Source organism: Papio anubis, chromosome 11, assembly GCF_008728515.1.
Source record: "Papio anubis isolate 15944 chromosome 11, Panubis1.0, whole genome shotgun sequence".
NCBI lineage: Eukaryota > Metazoa > Chordata > Mammalia > Primates > Cercopithecidae > Papio > Papio anubis.
Window position 1 is genome coordinate 19,541,498 of NC_044986.1, and position 20,815 is coordinate 19,562,312.

Sequence of the window (20,815 nt, forward strand, 5' to 3'; positions counted from 1 at the left end):
TAAAATACAATAAATCCGTAGGACTTAAAAGAGCAACCTATTTTTTTTTTAAAGTATTTTTAAAGTCTCTCTCTTTGACCAGCATCCGCCGATTCGACACGGCACTGACAGCGGGAAGTTGTTCCCGCCAAGACGCTAAAGGTAAAGGGGGTAGGGATAACCTCCAGAGAGAAGGTTTTGTAAGCTGGGAGTGACTGGCGCGAATGGCATTCACTTACAAATACAGCGTTTTGTCATCTGGGAGTGCTGAAAGTGCGGGTGCGAACAGATTTTTAGGTGGGGGTGCGGAGGGGAGCGGATGCAGCTGGAGCGGCTCCCTTGGGGCGCCGAGTGGCAGGTGGGCGGCGGCGAGGGTCCTTGAGGGCAGACCTCAGAGTCTTCAAAAGGGGAGGACTCTGAGGGCTTTTTTGGAGCTGGCTGTGCTTCCTGGAGAGGGTTAAGGCCCCGCTTCCTGGCCTTGCAGCCTCTAATGCCAGAAGATAAGGGAGAGGCTGGCGTGTGACCCTGTTTTGAGGTGGACAGAGGGCTGGCCACCTTCGGAACCATGGGTGCAATACGGAGTCAGACCTCAATACAAGCCCACCGTTTCACATATTTGAACTTTTTTCACATATCTGAACTTTTCTTGTTCACTGTGCAGGGATTGTTCATTGCTGCTGGAGGAAGATCATGGACTGTCCCGGGAAACTGAAGTGGTTGAGTATCCACTAGTCGTGGATAATGGCAGTGACTTCGCAGTTTTTTGCGAATTACACATCTCTTTGATTATGTTGTGACTAGTTTTGTTGGTAAACCGAGATAGCCATTTAGTGTTTAGGATACCTGTTGATCCACTTGTCCAGGGAGTGTGGTTGCATTTATGAATTATTTGGACGGTTGTCCACTTGAGAGAACGACAGTAGCTTCATAACAATGTTACAAAGCTCATTCTAAGATTAAGCTGTTGAACCTATATTTCCCATTAGTGCTTAATTTTCGAAGTATTATTCTTATTTTTATGAATCAAGTCCTGGAAAAGGACAAGATATTTGAACGAAATAGCACCCATAATGGAGAACTCCACAGTTGCTGCTCCTGTGATAGGTTTATCTTAGTTTTATTGTGGTATATATGGAACAGCAGGTGTTGTCAGATACAAGGTTTGTAGCTTGCCAATATGTGCATTACCAACATTCCAGATTCCCATTGAGTTGGTGGGGGTTTTGTTACCTTTGTTTTCCCAGCAAAATAATTCTATAACTTCTTGTGACAAGAAATGGACTCTCAATTTACTTAAGATTAATACTTCTTGAATGATAAAATCATTTTGCCATGTTAGAAGGCATTTCCGAAGAAGACATTTGGGAATACAAATCTAAAAGAAAACCAAAAGGAGTTGATCCAGATAATGGCTCTAAAAATATTCCAAAATCTGTTGAAAAAGGAACAGATGGAAAACACCAGTCAAAACGGAATAGAAACAGAAAAAAAGTCACAGAAGCTAAAGAGGTGAAGGACCGTGAAATGCCCCTTGAAAATGCAGATTGTCAGACTTCTGTAGCTTCTAGTCAGAATTCAAGTTGTGGAGATAGTATTCAGCACACCCAAGACAAGGAGACTACTCCAGGAAAGCTCTGTAGAACTCAGAGAAGCCAACGCGTGTCCCCAAAGATACGTCCAGTTTATGATGGATACTGTCCAAATTGCCAGATGCCTTTTTCCTCATTGATAGGGCAGACACCTCGATGGCATGTTTTTGAATGTTTGGATTCTCCACCACACTCTGAAACAGGTAAGACTGCAGAAAAGCTAGCAGTTTCTAAATCATCTAAAAAGTCTTCATTAGGTCAGACATACCAATTCAGTAAAACAAGGAAGGCAAGCAGTAAACTAAAAGAGAGATGGGACACTGGGAGACACCCCCCATACTTGTCAACGGTATAATAGTAAAGAAAATGGCAGACTAGAAAACAGTTTAAATACGTTGGGTTATTTCATAAAAGTTCCTAAGTATCTGGATTATTTCCCATAAATGTTAATTGAATCCTTACTATGCTGGGTACTTTCACACTGTTTACTTACCCGACTTTCACAACCACCATATAAGGTAGGTAGTATTGACATTTTATAGATGAAAGTTCTTAAAAGTCAAGTAACTTGCCCAGTTGGTTATTTTTATGGAACTCCTTAGAAAACTATAAATAGGCTGGGCACAGTGGCTCATGCCAGTAATCCCAGTACTTTGGGAAGTCGAGGCAGGCGGATCACTTGAGCCTAGGAGTTCAAGACCAGCCTGTGTGACATGGTGAAACCCTGTCTTTACCAAAAAAAAAAAAATACCAGAAATTAGCCAGGTGTGGTGGGCTACTTGGAAGGCTGAGGTGGGAGGATCACCTGAGCCCAGGAGGTGGAGGCTATGGGGCGCTGTGATCATGCCACTGCACTCCAGCCTGGCGGGGGCGACAGAATGAGACCTTGTCTGGAAAAAAAAAAAAGTATAGATATAGTATGGTTTCTAAATATGGTTATGTTTTAGTCATCATGCTAATGTATACAGGAAGAGGAACTGTGAGGGAGTCTTAGGTGATTAAGATTCTAACAATAAATGTGTCAAATGATAATAAAAGTATGCTTTTTTAAATCTTCTAAAATATGTAATAAGTATTTAACGTAGAAAATCCTACTTGGAATATATATGGACAACGGGTTGTTGTGATTATTTTTATATTTTAAAATCATTTATATTCCATATATAGATTGTTTCATCTAAAAAAGTTAAATTCGGTAAAATAAAAAAATACTCAATATGGCTTTCATGTTAGCTATGATTCAGAATAAATTTTATTGTTAACCTGTAGTTATTTTAAAGTACTGCATGAAGACACACACACAAAAAACCTCTTCTTTAAATTTGGCATTAGCCTTTCCCATAAAAGGATAGCAAGTGAAAACCTCATAAATTTGCTAGTAATTTGCTTTCATGTAACTTGAAAATCAAGAATGGAAATTGGAGTCCGTGATTGAAGACCTTAGGGTGAAATGTCTTATGGATGAAGCCACCTCAAAAAAATTTTCCTTCGGTTTTTCACTAAACTCCTGTGAATAGACTCTCAGATGGCTCTCTTGAATTAAATTCCATTCTATAACAAATGCTTTTAAGAGGCATTTTTAAGTTAGGTTGTAAGCCATGACGTTTTCTAATTTAATATAAGAAATATAACATCTTTTTTGAGGGGAGGGAGGTGTCATTTTTTGATAAACCTGGAAATTAACATATACAGGGATATGCCAAGATGGCTTATAGAAAGTTTCTCAATCATGGTAGTATGACAGGGAATAGTTTCCAAATTAGTAAAGCCTTATAATTAACCAATTTCTCAAATTCTATTCTTAGAATAGAATCTAAAATTTGTTCAGCGTATCAACAATTATAACTACTCTTATTAAAATTGTTACTTTTTATTGTATACAACGTGAATGTTAAATAACGGAACCCAATTTATACTGCTAATGTTGTCAAAGCTTAGTATATTCTTTGATCCTGTAATTTTTTTTCTTTATTAAAATTTCAGAGTGTCCTGATGGTCTTCTGTGTACCTCAACCATTCCTTTTCATTACAAGAGATACACTCACTTCCTGCTAGCTCAAAGCAGGGCTGGTGATCATCCTTTTAGCAGCCCATCACCTGCATCAGGTGGCAGTTTCAGTGAGACCAAGTCAGGTGTTCTTTGTAGTCTTGAGGAAAGATGGTCTTCGTATCAGAGCCAAACCGATAACTCGGTTTCAAGTGATCCCTTACTGATGACACAGTATTTTAAAAAGTCTCCATCTCCAACCAAAGCCAGTGAAAAGATTTCTGCTAATATCCAAACGTCCCAACAAGCTCTACAATTTACAGAATTTGTTGAGAATGACAAACTGGTAGGAGTTGCTTTGCGTCTTGCAAACAACTCAGAACACATAAATTTACCATTGCCAGAAAATGACTTTAGCGACTGTGGAATCTCCTATTCTCCACTTCAAAGTGATGAAGACACTCATGATACCGATGAAAAACTGGATGATTCACAACAACAACTATTTTTTACCGAAAGCTCTAAAGATGGCAGCCTCGAAGAAGATGATGACAGCTGTGCTTTTTTTAAAAAACGACATGGTCCCTTACTGAAGGACCAGGATGAGAGCTGCCGCGAAATGAACAGCTTCTTAACTCAGGATAAGTATGATGAAGGATTGTATAGATTCAATAGTCTAAATGATTTGTCTCAACCTATTTCCCAAAATAATGAGAGTACTTTGCCTTATGATCTGGCATGTACTGGTGGTGATTTTGTGTTGTTTCCACCTGCATTGGCAGGAAAGCTTGCTGCTTCTGTTCATCAGGTAGCTAAAGCAAAACAAGATGAGCCAGAATTTCACTCAGCTCAATCAAATAAACAGAAACAGGTAATTGAAGAATCAGCTGTTTACAATCAGGTTTCTCTTCCGTTAGTTAAGAGTTCAATGTTGAAACCTTTTGAAAGTCAGGGAGAAAGGTATCTTTCTTCCCAACCAACCCAAAGTAAAATTAGAAAATTATCAAGTGAGAACTTGAATGCTAAGAATAATACTAACTCAGCATGTTGCTGCAGAAAGGCATTAGATGGTGTGCCCGTTGGTAAAGCTACAATTTTAAATACAGAAAAATTTTCTAGTACACCTGCTCCTAAGTATTTGAAAATATTGCCTTCTGGTCTTGAGTGTAATGCAAGACATCCTTCTACCAAGGTAATGAAGCAAATGGATATAGGTGTGTATTTTGGACTACCTCCCAAAAGAAAAGAAGAAAAATTGCTAGGGGAAAGTGCATTAGAAGGGATAAACTTAAATCCAGTTCCAAGTCCTAACAAAAAGAGGTCCTCGCAGTGCAAGAGGAAGGCAGAAAAATCTTTAAGTGATTTAGAATTTGATGCAAGTAATTTAAATGAGAGTCAGCTTTCTGTGGAACTTTCTAGTGAGAGGTCACAGCGTCAAAAAAAGAGACGTAAAAAGTCAAATTCACTGCAGGAAGGAGTGTATCAGAAGAGATCAGATCACCTTATTAATACTGAATCTGAAGCAGTCAATTTAAGTAAAGTCAAAGTGTTCACAAAATCAGCTCATGGTGGGCTGCAAAGGGGGAACAAGAAAATCCCAGAGTCATCTAATGTAGGAGGATCAAGAAAAAAGACATGTCCGTTCTACAAGAAAATACCTGGTAAGTTGAAATATCAATACTCGATGTATCAACAAAGACAACATTTTTGAACTTTGTGTGTGTGTGTGTGTGTGTGAAACAATTTTTCGTATGTGTTTCCTTTGCTTTTGTGATACTTCATGAGCCTCTAACGTAGATTTGGTTTTTGCCTATTTTATTTTTTTTTGCTCCATTCAGTTCATCAAGTTTCTATTAAACATGTCCTCTATGTAAGTGACTATACTAGTTAGGTAGATATTACAGGCTATAGAAAGATTAGTAAGAGAGGAGTAGGGATTCAGCTTAATACAAAAGGAGGAAAGGCATCTCTGTAAATAACTATAATAAAAGGCAGCCTCTAAATGCTTGTGAGAAATGCAAAGTACTAAATAGTTTCAAAGATGGGAAATGTCACAGGTTTTACCTATCATAGTAAATGCCAAAAATTTAAAAACCGTATTAGAACTTAGTTTCTCTGCCCTTTCATATACTTGGTTGCTGCCAGCATATACTTGGTTGCTGAAAGATGTTTAAAGTGCTTTATTGATGTTCTAGATCTATAATTTGTTAATATAGCATTTATATATAGAATAGCATTTATATACTTCATAACACAAGTGGTGTTTTTAATAATTATTTTGATCAATTTTCTGTACTTTATTTTATTTATTTATTTAGAGACGGAGTCTCGCTCTGTCACCCCGGCTGGAGTGCAGTGGCGTGATCTCAGCTTACTGCAAGCTCTGCCTTCCGAGTTCACGCCATTCTCCTGCCTCAGCCTCCCAGGTAACTGGGATTACAGGCACCCACCACCATGCCCAGCTAATTTTTTTTTGTATTTTTAGTAGAGACGGGGTTTCACCATGCTAGTCAGGATGGTCTTGATCTCCTGACTTTGTGATCCACCTGCCTCGGCCTCCCAAAGTGCTGGGATTATGGGTGTGAGCCACTGAGCCCGACCAATTTTCTATACTTTAAATGATCCTAAAACCGTGTGTTGATAAGCCTCAGTAGAATTGAGAAGTTATGCTTATTTATTTGCACATCGCCAGTCAGTACACTTAATTATTTCTTGCATGAGCACATTTTACAACAGTATTTCTCAACCTCTTCTTCATCACTGCTCCTCTAAGGAACCTTTTTAGACATTTTTTTTTCTTGTTTCCCACCCCTCTTCTCCAGTTTGACTGTGCAGCGAAATTCAAAGATTATGATAGATACATTGTTTGTGTCATATGTGAGATTATGTTGGCCCTCAAGCATTTTGGCTTCCTTAGATCAATACTGCCCCCATTGAAAATTCATGTTTTAGAAGAAAGTTAGCATTCTCCTTTTGCTGTTTTGCAGAAGTCAAGTGCTAAGTATTATGAAAGTATTAGTTAAAACAAAGAAGTAATTGGTTTGTAACCTAGAATTTTAAAAAATTCTTTGGTGCAGTTATTCACAAATAAAGGTCTCTATACTGAGATACTTGGTAGAAACTTTTAAGACATTCTCATATTTAGTGTTACCTTTTGCTAAATTTATGTGGTATAAGTTTTTAAATATAGTTAAATTGGAAATAAGAGGTAAAGAGGATAGAGGGTTCATTCAGTATTTATCATCAAATTGGGTATCTTTGTTAGCTCTTGCTCAGCCTACTGTGTTGGTATTTTTATTGCAGGAACTGGCTTTACAGTTGATGCCTTTCAGTATGGCATGGTTGAAGGTTGCACAGCCTATTTTCTCACACATTTTCATTCTGATCATTATGCTGGATTGTCTAAACACTTCACATTTCCAGTTTATTGTAGTGAGGTAAGTTTTAGTATTCTAACTTTTGACTTTGTAGAATGCTGTGAATTTCTAAGCAATTTCGTTAAAAAAGAATAATTAAAACAGTCAGATCTTTCCTTCTACTAGAAAAAAATATGAGAAAACATATTTCCACATAAAAGTTCTAAACTTAAATGAGTTAACATCAAGTTTCAGTTTTTAGAAAATATATGTTTTATTACATGGAAACAAAAGATAAACTATTTCACGAAGTACTAAGAACAAGAAGTTGCATTCAGTAAACATTCACTGAAAGCCTAAATGGATTCTAGGCAAAATACAGTCAGCCTGCTGTATCTGTGAGTGCCCTATCCATAGATTCAACCAACTGCAACCGAAAAGATTCAAAAATAAAAAATAATACAACAATGAAAAATAATGCAAATTTAAAAATATAGTATAACAACTATTTACATGGAATTTACATTGTATTAGGTGTTGTAATTAATCTAAAGATGATTTAAAGAGGGTATGCATAGGTTATATGCAAATACTGTGCTATTTTATGTAAGGGACTTGAGCATCCTGAGAGTTTGGTGTCCTCAGGGGGTCCTGGAACCAGTCCCCTGCAGATACTGAGGGACATGACTGTATCGAGCTTCAAGGAGTTTATAACCTCCAGAGGAAACATTCATAAATAATGCCACATTGGAATTGGTATTATAATAGAAAAATGAATGGAATACCTAGGAGTAGGGAGAAGAGATGTGGTAAAAGATACCTTGAACTAATTATTAAAAAGTGAACACTTTAATGCTCATTACTAAAGGCTTGAACTAGAATTTGATTTAATCCTCACAACATTCTTGAAGCGTGCTTTAAGAATTCTTTTTATTAATGAAACACCTGAGGTTTGGAGAAGTTAAGTGACATGCCCCAGGTCACAGAGATAGTAATGGCAGAGTCTGAACTTGTATGCAAATCTGTCTGATTCCAGGACCAGGCAGAGGAAAGAGCATTCTAGGTAGAGAATAAAGTTTATGTAAAGGCACAGGCACCTGAGAAATATGCCCATTCCAGGCACTTCAGATAATTCAAAATGGCTAGAACGTAAGGTAGGGAATAATAGGAGACAAATCCACAGGAATGGGCTGGAACAGATCACTCAGGCTTTTGTATGTCATAGTGAGGATGGACTCTTCACAGATGAGGTGAAGTCAGTGACGATGTTCAAGCAGAGTAGTGGCACAGCCATTATAGGAAATTCTTCCTGGCGTTGTGGAGTGTTTACTTAAATATGAGCAGGAAAAGGGATGTTATTAAGATGCTATGGTTCTAAACTAGATACGAAATAAAATACTTATTTAGTGTTTTACTGCATCAGCAATAAGCATGTCCTGTTTTGCAGATAACTGGCAATTTGTTGAAGAACAAGCTTCATGTGCAAGAACAATATATTCATCCATTGCCACTGGACACTGAATGTGTTGTGAATGGTGTCAAAGTTGTTTTGCTTGATGCCAATCAGTAAGTATTAAAGTCATCTTAATAGCACATTTTTTAAATGTTCAAAAGGACAACACATTGGCATGATTATTTAACAACTTTTTCCATTATAATTAATATGCTTGATATTTCTTAAAACTTGAGTAAGATGTTTCTCCTTTTGAAAAATAATGTGCCCAATTATAGAAGCAGAGATTAAAATTAAAGGGATCCTCTAAATGTTATCTAACCCATTTTTTTATCCAGTTTAAATTACTACACTTGACATCTGAGATTCCATCTTATTTTTTAAAATACCTTAACATATTGTTGCTACTGTTCTTTGCAAGATAACATTTTACCATTTTCTTTAGTATCATATATATAAATTAACAGCTTGTACTGCATTTGGATACCAGAGGGTCAGTTTTATCTCCTCCTACCCCTCTTTAAGAAATCCTTCAGGCTTTAGATATTAAAGATTTGAAAGATTTTTTTTTCTTGGAAATAGCCTCCATTTTTCCCTCTTTTTTTCTTTTATTATAAAGTACTATCAGCATTCATGTTGTCAAAACACATTCATGTTATCAACTCTGCCGCTTTCTGCTTTCCATAGAATGTTAGCCCTCTGTACCATAGAGGTCATAGATGAAGAGAAAGAAGACTAAATACAGGTTTCCTAAAATCCAGGCCAAGCTATTACATTAGGTTGCCTTTAAGTTTTTGTCTGCTAATTTTGCTGCTGTTTTTTTTTTTTTAATTGCCAGTTTGAGTTCTGATTTTTTTTTTTTTCTTTGAGACGGAGTTTTGCTCTTTTTGCCTAGGTTGGGGTACAATGGCACAGTCTCAGCTTGCTGCAACCTCTGCCTCCCAGGTTCAAGCGATTCTCCTTCCTCAGCCTCCCAAGTAGCTGGGATTACAGGCGCGCACCACCACACCCAGCTAATTTTTGTATTTTTAGTAGAGACGGGGTTTTGCTGTGTTGGCCAGGCTGGTTTCGAACTCCTAACGTCAGGTGATCCGCCCACTTCGGCCTCCCAAAATGCTGGGATTACAGGCATGAGCCACTATGGGCGGCCAAGTTCTGATTTTTAAAGTCAACTTTATGGGTTTTTCACCATAGATCACAAAGTTAGCATCAAGCTAGTATCACATAGTTTGATGTCTCAGGCATACAAAACAGTCTTACCAGGCATAATATTCCTAGGGTTCAGAGTTCATTTCCCAGGAGCCAGCCAAGGGCCAATCCTGAAGACATGCTTTTCTTGGGAACCTGTGGAGGTTGAGCAACCTGGGTCTGCCTTTCCTGCACATCAGTTCTTTTTATGATGTAAATTTCCTTGAGTTGAAGTGCCGCATTTCCTCTGTAGTGCAATGCTATGTCATTGTGGTCAGCTAATAAAGTGTGCTAACTTGGTGATAATTGAAGTAGATACTGTTCCTTGAGGTGCTTGCCTGTGTTAAGAACACTCCTTTGAAATTTGTGTTCAGCTGTCCAGGTGCTGTCATGATCCTCTTTTATCTTCCTAATGGTACTGTCATATTACACACGGGAGACTTCAGAGCAGATCCCAGCATGGAACATTCTCTTCTTGCGGACCAGAAAGTCCATATGCTGTACTTAGATACCACGTAAGAGAGGTTTTTTTTGTGTGCTTCCTTTTCCCACTGACAGCTTTTGCTCTCTGTATTATGGTTATCAAAATGACGGCTTATTGCCAATCATTATTTTAAGGCTCTTTATCAGAGGGCTGCTGTTTGAAAAATATATATATACTTGGTTAAGGGCAAATTTGAGATTGCATGTGTTAACTGACTACAGCTCATTTTTTTTTTTGCGATTTATTTTTGAAAACATGTTATATGAGAATCCTGTTAAGGAAGAAAAACTTAGGAGCAAACTTTAGGAAGACACCCTTTTAAGAGTAACTGTGTAGCTACTAATTGTGAAGAGACGACAGAGGCCAAAATGTGATTCTGTTTTTGGGTATCCAAAGTTACTGTTGTTCTTTTCTTAAAAGATAATTTATAAGTGACAGTTTTGAACTCCTGAGTACTATAAATATAATGGCATAAGCCATTACATTTTAACTGTGTATGTATTTCTCCCTAGCTTTATTAAGTAAATAAAAATTGTATATATTTCTGGTATAGGATGTGATTTTATATATTAAAATATCTCATCAACTTGTTAGAAATTATCTTAGCCATTTCAACCTGTTTCAAGGAGAAGTACGTTTGGGTGCGATATTTTAGTAAAAGATGGTCTTTCCGCATCCAGTTTTCTCACATTGTAACTGATTTTTCCACTCTTCTATGAGTTTTAAGCACTGGATAAATTAAGAAAATAAGTTTTTTTTTAAAAAAAAAACCTTTTTTGTTACCTAGTTCTATTCTGATATGATTCTGAATTTCCTCATGGGTTTTTAATGAGAAAGTTTTTCTTCCTCTTCTCTAATGGTTGACTAGCAAAAACAATTCCAAAAACTGGGAAAAATGTTTGTTTTTTGTGGCTTATTACATTTTTAGTGAAAAAGTGCTTGCTTTTCATCTCAAATATAGATAGGTAGATAGTAGCTTAGAGTTAATTTTTCACTGGGTTATACTGTATGGAGATAGAACCAACTGGATCTGTTGTATTTGTGTGTGTGTGTGTGTGTGTGTGTGTGTGTACTCGTATACATATATATACACATAGTATATATATTCTGTGTCTGTAAAGAATGATATTAATATCAACCATGTCAATATTAACTGATTTAAAACTGTTTCACTAAATTCATGTTTAGTTTCATTACTTTAATCATTTTTTATTAAGTCAATCTTTAGTCCAGATATAATCCTTATCAATATGATTTTTTGATAGTGTTTGGAGTTAAATAAAAGATACTGAGTTTTATAATTTATAACTAAAATAGCTGGCTTGCTAGAAATATTCTTGGGGAAAAAAGTCTTCAAAAAGACAATTTTTTGAGAGTGATAAAAGAAATATAATGAAAAAGATATATTGAAAACTTACAATTTGATCATAAGTTAGTAGTAACTGGTAAATAATTCTAACTACAAGCAGTGAGATAACTTGTGGTGTTAATATATTATACTGCTGTTGTATGTAAGTTGCTAACACTTGTTTTCTAAAATAGCATCCAGTTTAAGGTGATGGCTTTTTTATTGTTCTTTTAGTAAGTACTATGTTTCCATGTTACAGATATTGTAGCCCAGAATACACCTTTCCATCTCAGCAAGAGGTCATCCAGTTTGCCATCAACACTGCCTTTGAGGCTCTAACTCTAAACCCACATGCTCTTGTTGTCTGTGGCACTTACTCTATTGGAAAAGAGAAAGTCTTCCTAGGTGAGTGATAGGTGTATCTAATATACATTAATATATTATAAAGATCAGATTCTTTTTGCATAAAACCCTTTAAGTTTCTACTCTTGCATTTGATAATTATTTCCTGTAATGATTCAATATTACCTTTGAAGTTGAAGGAAAATTTGATAGTTTGAAACATTTAATCTTTGAAAGGTTTGACTTTAGGGAAACATTTGATAAGTGTGTTTAATTTAGGCTTTCTAGATATAAGAAATTTATAGGGCAACTGCCCATGCTACATTATTATTTAGTAAACTTTGAAAGATGATTAATGCATAATTGTATTGCTGCATTCTTTGAGGATAATAATTATGTTAGCAATCAGTTTTAATTTTTGTTCCTAAATGATTTCTGGATGTATAACTTAGTTTGTCCAGGTAGTATTGTACTAATTTGCAAAATACTTTCTATTTCATCTTAAGTATGGCCACATTATATCAAACATTAAAGATGATAAAGCCGGGGCTTTTAACTTCTTCAAATTTAGTTCCTTCCCTTCCTCTATCCACTTTCTATACACTTTTGCAGTTTTTAAATAGTAAATAGTAAGCCTTTAAAACTAAATTATTTGGTTTTCTCACAATTTATTCCACACAGTAAACTAACAAAATGATTCTGTCTTTTTGAGATATCATGGTAAAACTGTGAATGTTTTGAATTTCCTTTTATTTGGTAAATTCTTACCTTAAAATTTGCTTAAGCTGTAACTATTTTTTTCACAAGCTGTAAGCTTACTATTTTTAACCTTTTCTTTTGCCCATAGCCATTGCTGATGTTTTAGGTTCAAAAGTGGGCATGTCCCAGGAAAAATATAAAACTCTGCGGTGCCTCAATATACCAGAAATTAATTCACTCATCACTACCGACATGTGCAGTTCATTGGTTCACCTTCTCCCAATGATGCAAATTAATTTTAAGGTAAGCATTCAAGAGATACGTCTTTTAGGGTGAACTAAAAAAGGTAATCTAATGATTTTAAACTACATTTAACTTACAGGAATTCAATTATAATAGAGTCACCCATAGTAAAATTTGCCCTAGACAGTCTTTTAAGAGGAATTTTAAATGTTCATAGTTTTTCCAGATGTGCAACTCTGTAGAGTAATTCATATGCCCACCAGAAGTTTAGGAACTAGAGAACTAACATATAGGAAGGAACAAAAATGGAAAGGTATGCAGCTATCTGGTCATTAAAACCTTCAATTTTTAAGATCATTTTCCAGTTCTTTCTGGGTGATTGGGGAAATGAGTGGACAATCTAAGAGGTTCTTACTTTACTTCAGGTCTATTCTATTCTATATTAATATTAAGCCTTTCTAGATTGATAAATATTGAAAATTTACTTGTTATGACAATTAAATGAAATAGTGGAAGTGTATCCTAAGAGGAAGTTTGAACATTAGTTCTAAAGTGTAAGTTAAGGCATATGGTATGACCTTGCTGGGATTTGGGGGCTTATTTGTCAGATTTATTCATATACTAACTAAAGTTTATTCCATATACTAACATTTTGACACCTGGCAATTGAATACATCAAACCTGTATATTAAAACAAATTCAGAACATAATGCATGAAACAATGTATTTTCACATTTGTTATTGTGTTTATGAAATAAAAAGAATGAATGAAAGGTGAGGCAATGGAGGCAGGAAGACTAGAGCATGGCATGAAGAGGGGCTGGATACTTTGATGGCCAAAGGGAGGAGCATTGCTTGTTTGTTGACCATCAGAGATGAGGATTTTTATGTTGTGAGGGACAGAGAGAATCTAAGATAAGAGAATAATTGATGAAGTAAGGTTTCTGAGCAAGACCTGAAAAGAAGGTAATGAGGTGCATCCACTTTGAACAGGAAGAGGGCCACCTCTTCCTCTCTGACCGTTCTCTCACAGCCTACCACTCTACAGACCGTGCATTCTGATGCATATGGCCTTCTTGTAGAGAGCACATATTTACAAATCCCAACTTAAACAAGATTTAGATTTTCACTACTACTCAAGCGTAATTTTTTTTTTTTTTTTTTTTTTTGAGCAGTCTCGCCCTATTGCCCAGGCTGGAGTGCAGTGGTGCAACCTTGGCTCACTGCAATCTCTGCCTCCCAAGTTCAAGCGATTGTCATGCCTCAGCCTCCTAAGTGGCCGGAATTACAGGCATATGCCACCATGCCCAGTTAATTTTTGTATTTTTAGTAGAGATGGGGTTTCGCCATGTTGGCCAGGCTGATCTCAAACTCTTGAGCTCAAGTGATCCGCCTGCCTCAGCCTCGCAATGTGCTCATATTACAGGTGTGAGCCACCACGTCTGGCCTAAGCATAACTTTTTAATACAAAAATTCAAGTTGGTTTTTATAACTCAGAAATGTTGATGCTGAATGATTTTTTGAGGCTAGTGTCCTTGGAGGAGTGATCTGGAGTCATTAAATCTATATTTTTGATAGTCGTCAAGTCTGTATATTTCCACATCTAGGATTTTATAATAAAACACAAGTTCTTTGTGAAAAGGTCGAACTGTAAGGCTCCTAGGTGCTGATGGTATAATACATGATGAGAGATAGAAAAAGCTGAGAAAGGGCAGGTGGTTTCCATTAGGAGGTGGGGTTTACTGACCTCCTGCCCACTAGGCTGTAAGCTTGCAGAAAATGAAATCTGTATCCTCTTTTCCTCCACACTGACCCCAGCAACTGTGCAACACCAGAATGGATATTTACTGGTATTGCCTTCAATCGTCCCTCCCCTTCCTCCATTAAAGTGACTGGGTATTGATTTTTTGAAGATTTCTTTTTTTTCTTTTAATATTTGTTTATTAAACATTCCAGCAATGATAATGGAAATACATATTTAAAATGTTTTTAAATAGGTGATACATTCACAGTGGTAAAAGCAAAAATACAAAACGGCGTATTGTGAAAAGCTTTTTTTCCTCCCCTGTCCCTCGTTTACCTACATATTTTTGGAAGATTTCTTTTTCTTTTTTTTTTTTTTTTGAGACAGAGTCTCGCTCTGTTGCCCAGGCTGGAGTGCTGTGGCTTGGTCTTGGCTCACTGCAAGCTCCGCCTCCCGGGTTCACGCCATTCTGCCTCAGCCTCTCGAGTAGCTGGGAATACAGGCGCCCACCACCATGCCCAGCTAATTTTTTGTATTTTTAGTAGAGATGGGGTTTCACCGTGTTAGCTAGGATGGTCTCCATCTCCTGACCTCGTGATCCTCCTGCCTCGGCCTCCCAGAGTGCTGGGATTACAGGCGTGAACCACCGTGCCTGGCCTTGGAAGATTTCTTACCTCCAAAACACACATGGAGCAGAAGCTGATGTTTGTAATTAGAGCCAATTTTTTTTTTTACCAGCCAAAAGTTGTGTTTCATGAGACATAATTACTTTTTGTGAAAAGGTAATCCTAATACAGTTTTCAAGGTGCCCGGGGTATGCCTGAAAGCCTTTGAAAGGTTATAAATAATACCATTCATGCTATCTAGTTCAACATCCCAAGTTCATGTATGTGCTACATAGTTGACTACCAACTGATTTAAACCTGACTGATTGATTGTGGTAAATTGTTATAACAGTGATGTTATAGATGATTATTTGCATGCTGAAAAAATACTTCTAGTAACATTGCTAAAAGTATTTTTCTCCCAAACTGGTTACAAATAAACTAATAAAGAGAGACAAGTCATAAATCAGGGATTTCATATTGACTAAACTATTCTTAATAAATTTCCTCATGAGAATAGTTCTCAAATTGTGGTTAATGGGCTACTTGTAGCTGCTGGTAGTCTTTTTTTCTGTAGATTTGGCTTCTATGATAATACCCGAAGTTTTTGTTTATGGTACAGGTTAATGATGTTTATGTGGTAACTCTAATTTGTCCCACAAAAAGCAAATATTAGTTATCATTTAATTCTTCTGGATGGTTTTGCAAAGACAAATAGGAATGGATAGGTTTGATGATGTGTATTGAAAGTTGGACTCAGTTTATGTATTATATGTATAATTACTCTAAACCTCAGTTTCTTATTTTCTTCCTTTGTGAGGACAAGGGCAGAAGGAATAGTGATTAAACAAATAATATTACATTAGCTAGGTCCTAGACTGAGCAAGGCAAAAACTTGCAAATTTGCAGAGCCAAGAATATTGAAATGGAAATTTAGTTACGTATCAATAACTTTAACTTTTTTGGTGTGCATAGTAATTGGTAAGAAATATGGTTGTCTTATGGTAGGTATTTTTATATTCACTTCTAATTAATAAAAGGCTCTTATTTGATACAAAAGAGAGATCAAAGGATTGTTACCAGTTCATCAACAAAATGAATTTTATTATTCATTCTAAGTCTTTGAAACTATGGGTTTTCGTCTCCAGACCAAAAGTGTTAGATTTTTTGTATCCCTCATGCCATTATTATTTATAACTGTATTTCTCTTATCTTTCAAAGACTGAACTTCGGTCATTGATTTTCTAAGAGTTTTATCAAACGTCATCATTTATGATTACTTTAGGGAAGTTTTATTTTACTCAAGACTTATAAGGGGAGCATATTACTTTGAACAATAGTGGTATGAAAAGTTTTAAAATAAATCTAGTTCGTGTTTAAAGGGTAAAAGTCTTAAACACCTGAAAAGAATGCTATTAAGCAGCTATAAAATGTATCTCTGTGTTGAGTATAATGCCATTCGCATAAAATTATTTCTATCCACCTAGCTATCCCCTTTTGTTGTATATGCATGGAGATATGTTTGCATTGGTGTTTACCATTGTTGATATTATCTCTGTGGAGTAAGATTTGGAGAGTAGTTTTGTTTTTGTTTTTGGTAGCTATCGGAATTGTAATTTGTTTATACCTATTTGCTTGTGTTTAAAGTTGTCTCATTATACTTTTTTTTTTTCCAGACTGTACTTGTTTAACTTCAGATAAGTAAAGGAGAAAATATTTTATATATTTTTTCAGTGATTATTTTTTAGAAGCATGGCACTAGGTTGTTGAACCTAATGCTTAAAAAGTGAAAACTCCCCACGCCTGCGCCAGTATAGCATCTTTAATCAGTCTGTTTTATTCCACATAACCCGTCTCCATTGACCTCAATGTGCTATTTTTATTTAATAGGGCTTACAGAATCATTTGAAGAAGTATGGTGGGAAATACAATCAGATTTTGGCGTTTCGACCTACAGGATGGACACACTCTAACAAGTTCCCTAGAATAGCAGATGTTATTCCCCAGACCAAAGGAAACATTTCAATATATGGTATAGTTATTAAATTTTCTAACTTTTAATGTTTATAATTACTTTACATTTTTAAAAATGTTGTAAAGTTCAAATCCAACAAAAACAGGCACCAAAGAATTTAGTAATTCAAGAGTTTTCAAATCTCTCTACAGCTCTAATCCTGTGTCTAGTCCATTGTAAACTGATATAAAGGAGCTTGACTAGTAGATAGACATTAACAAATACAGATCATTTCACTTTGTGATCAGTGATATTGAGAAGAAATTGCAGAATTACTTGAAAGGACTACTGTGGTTACATACTGGAAGTATAGATGACAGTGTGAGATTGGGAGCAGGAAAATGATGGGTTAGATGTGGTGACAGCAGGAGGTACAGACTTGCCTGTTTTCATCCTTGGAGGAGGTTTACCACTGCCTTCAGAGTTGGCTTATTGTAGTGACAGCTAATGGAAACATGTTTGATGTGTCACCAGACCAGTGATTTACCCTAAGCCTCTAAAGACCCTAGCATACTGAAAATAGGACCCTTTTCACCTTTCTTTGTGGTACTTGATCTTCAATAAAGAAGATAAAGTGTGTGTGGGGTGGGGGGGTTTCCTATTTTTTTTTATGTGTGCAAAGCTTGGGGACAAATCCACTTACCTGCTCTGGAAGTGAGAGTCTCCTGCTTGTTATTCTTCACATTTGACTCATATTTCTTCCATATTTTCCTGAAACCTGTAGCTAAGTGAAGTGTCTAAAGGAAGAATTGTTTAAAAAGAAGAAAATCCTAATTAAATAGGACTCTCTAGAAATGCATGTTATTAAATATACACACAAAAAAGTAATAGATTTTTGAAAGTTCTAAGTTTCATATCTGTATTAGTCCATTCTCACACTGCTTTAAAGAACTATCTGAAACTGGGTAATTTATGAAGAATAGAGGTTTAATTGACTCACAGTTCCACAGGCTTAACAGGAAGCATGACTGGGAGGGCTCAGGAAACTTAAAATCATGACAGAAGGCAAAGGGCAAGCAAGCATGTCTTACCTTAGTGGAGCAGGAGAGAGAGAGAGAGAGAGAGAGCACGCGCGCAAACGGGGAAATGCCACACACTTTCAAACCATCCGATCTCCTGAGAACTCACTCACTATCTTATTATTATTATTATTATTTTATTTATTTATTTATTTATTTTTGAGACAAGAACCTTGCTGTGTCGCCAGGCTGGAGTGCAGTGGCAAGAGCTTGGCTCACTGCAACCTCCATCTACCCGGTTCAAGCAATTCTTCTGCCTCAGTCTCTCGAGTAGCTAGGATTACAGGCATGAGCCACCACGCCTGGCTAATTTTTGTATTTTTAGTGGCGACGGGGTTTCACCATGTTAGCCAGGCTGGCCTCGAACTCCTGACCTCAGGTAATCTGCCTGCCTCGGCCTCCCAAAGTGCTGGGATTACAGGCATGAGCCACCATGCCTGACCAAGAACTCGCTCACTATCAGAAGAACAACAAGGGGCAGATCCACCCCCATGATCCAGTCGCCTCCAGCTAGGCCCTTCCCGCAGTACATAGGGATTACAATTTGAGATGAGATTTGGGTGGGGACACAGAGCCAAACCATATCGGCATCATTTTAATGTCTTAATCTTTATTATTCATAAAAGATATCAACAGGTTTTCTTATGAAAACTAAAGCACCAAGGAGTTTTTGACAAAAATACTGTGGATTGCTTTTCTCTTTTGTTTTATTCTATTTTAGGATTGTGAATTTTTAAATTAATTTTATTTTAGTGTACAACTTCGTTTCTTTGGTGTTACAGGAATTCCTTACAGTGAACACAGCAGCTACCTAGAAATGAAGCGCTTTGTCCAGTGGCTGAAGCCCCAGAAAATCATACCCACCGTAAATGTTGGCACCTGGAAATCTAGGAACACAATGGAGAAATATTTTAGAGAGTGGAAATTGGAAGCCGGATATTGATGATACCTCCAAGTATTCAGTAGTAGTTGTAGCTTGGATGTAGCTTGTTAGTAGTTAAATCTATAGAGATATGAACTGCACTTTGTGTGGAAAAACCTCAGTAAGATTATTCAGATAGTTTACTTTCTCATTTATGTTTGAACAACATGTTCGTGGTGCTGAATGCCTCTCAGTGTCATCAAGGATAACTGAAACTGGGTCTCCCTGGGACCCTTAATTTCTTGTCCCCTGCCCTCCATGGGCAGTTATATTCTGCATCAAGCCTTGAAAGAGGAAGCAGAGGCAGATTCAGAGACCAGGGATTAATGATAATTAATAAACTAGATGGAAGTATTATATATATAAGTAATTATGTATCTTTAAAATTATGAGATGAAACTTTTATATGACATGCATACCTAAATAAAATTAATATAAAATTTGTTCTAGTGTCTTTTGTTTTTTTTGTTTTGTTTTTAGTAGACTTTATTATTTCTTTATCTATTTATTTTTGAGATGGAGCCTCGCACTGTCACCTGGGCTATAGTGCAGTGGCTCACTGCAGCCTCCACCTCCCGGGTTCGAGTGGGTCTCCTGCCTCTGCCTCCCAAATAGCTGGTATTATAGGTGCCTGCCACCATGCCTGGCTTATTTTTTGCATTTTTAGTAGAGACGAGGTTTCACTGTGTTAGCCAGGATGGTCTTGATCTCCTGACCTTGTGATCCGCCTGCCTCAGCCTCCCAAAGTGCTGGGATTACAGGCGTGAGCCACTGTGCCCAGCCCAAGACTTTATTTTTTAGAGCAGTTTTAGGTTCACAGCAAAGTTGAGTAGAAGGTACAGAGATTTCCCTTATACTTACTACCACCCCCACGTGCTTAGCTCCCCCGTGATCAACATTGCTCACCTGAATGGTACATTTCTCACAATAGATGAACCTACGTTGACACATCATAGTCACTCAAAGTCCACAATTTACATTAGGGTCACTCTTGGTGTTGTACATACCTTGGTTAGTATAATGTGTAATGACACATCCCCCATTGTAATATCCTGCAAAATTTTTGCTATCCCAAAAATCCTTGTTCTCTGCTTATTCATACTTCCATCCCCCAAAACCCCTGGCAAGCAGTTATCTTTTTGCTGTCTCCATAGTTTTGCTTTTTCCAAAATGTCATGTAGTTGCAATCAGACAGTAGGTATCCTTTTCAGATTGGTTTTTTCACTTTGTAATATACATTTAAGGGTCTTCCACGTCTCTTTGTGGCTTGATAGCTCATTTCTTTTTAGCGCTGAGTACTATTCCTTTGTATGGATATATCTCAGTTTGTTTATCCATCACCTACTGAAGGAAATCTTGATTGCTTCCAAGTTTTGGCAATGAGGAATAAAGCTGCTATAAACATCCTGATCTAGGTTTTTCTGTGGGCTAAGTTTTCAACACCTTGGGTGAATATCATACTACCCAGCAACCTCAGTCCTTGATAAGAGTATGTTTGGTTTTATAAGAAAGCGCCAAACTGTCTTCCTAAGTGGCTATACAATTCTGTATTCCCACCCGCAACTAATGAGCGTTTCCTGTTGCTCCACATCTTCACTAGCACTTGGTGTCAGTTTCCTGGATTTTGGTCATTCTCTTAGGTGCATAGCGATATCTCCTTTTTGTTTTCATTTGCATTTCCCTAGTGACATATGATATGGAACATCTTTTCATATGCTTATTTGCCATCTATATATCTTCTCTGATGAAGTGTCTGTTCAGATCGTTGGCTCATTTTTTAATCGGGTTGTTCATTTTCTTATTGTTGAGGTTTTTTAAATTTGTATTTTATTTTTTCTTATTA

General features: G+C 36.7%; 1 protein-coding gene across 3 annotated transcripts; it reads left to right on the top strand.

Moving 5' to 3' along the window:
* The first annotated feature begins 7 nt into the window (after positions 1-7).
* DCLRE1A (DNA cross-link repair 1A) lies at positions 8-19,416 on the top strand. Of its 3 annotated transcripts, none has more exons than XM_009215386.4 (10): positions 8-141; positions 641-1,771; positions 3,552-5,216; positions 6,859-6,992; positions 8,359-8,477; positions 9,927-10,067; positions 11,644-11,789; positions 12,574-12,728; positions 16,908-17,049; positions 18,833-19,416. In XM_009215386.4, the coding sequence occupies exons 2-10, from the start codon at positions 1,312-1,314 to the stop codon at positions 18,991-18,993; spliced, it is 3,123 nt and encodes a 1,040-aa protein (XP_009213650.2). In that variant the 5' UTR covers positions 8-141; positions 641-1,311; the 3' UTR covers positions 18,994-19,416. The 3 variants fall into 3 exon arrangements, with proteins under 3 accessions (XP_009213650.2, XP_009213651.2, XP_009213652.2); XM_009215387.4 differs by lacking the exon at positions 8-141 and adding an exon at positions 157-258; XM_009215388.2 differs by lacking the exon at positions 8-141 and adding an exon at positions 275-337.
* Positions 19,417-20,815: the final 1,399 nt, after the last annotated feature.

What these genes read in the sequence shown, in the direction of transcription:
- DCLRE1A (XM_009215386.4), top strand. Translation starts at nt 1,312, where the DNA reads ATGTTAGAAGGCATTTCCGAAGAAGACATTTGGGAATACAAATCTAAA. An exon ending in TGATGCAAATTAATTTTAAG is followed by an intron (nt 12,729 to 16,907) that starts GTAAGCATTCAA and finishes TTTATTTAATAG; the next exon opens with GGCTTACAGAATCATTTGAA. An exon ending in AGGAAACATTTCAATATATG is followed by an intron (nt 17,050 to 18,832) that starts GTATAGTTATTA and finishes TTGGTGTTACAG; the next exon opens with GAATTCCTTACAGTGAACAC.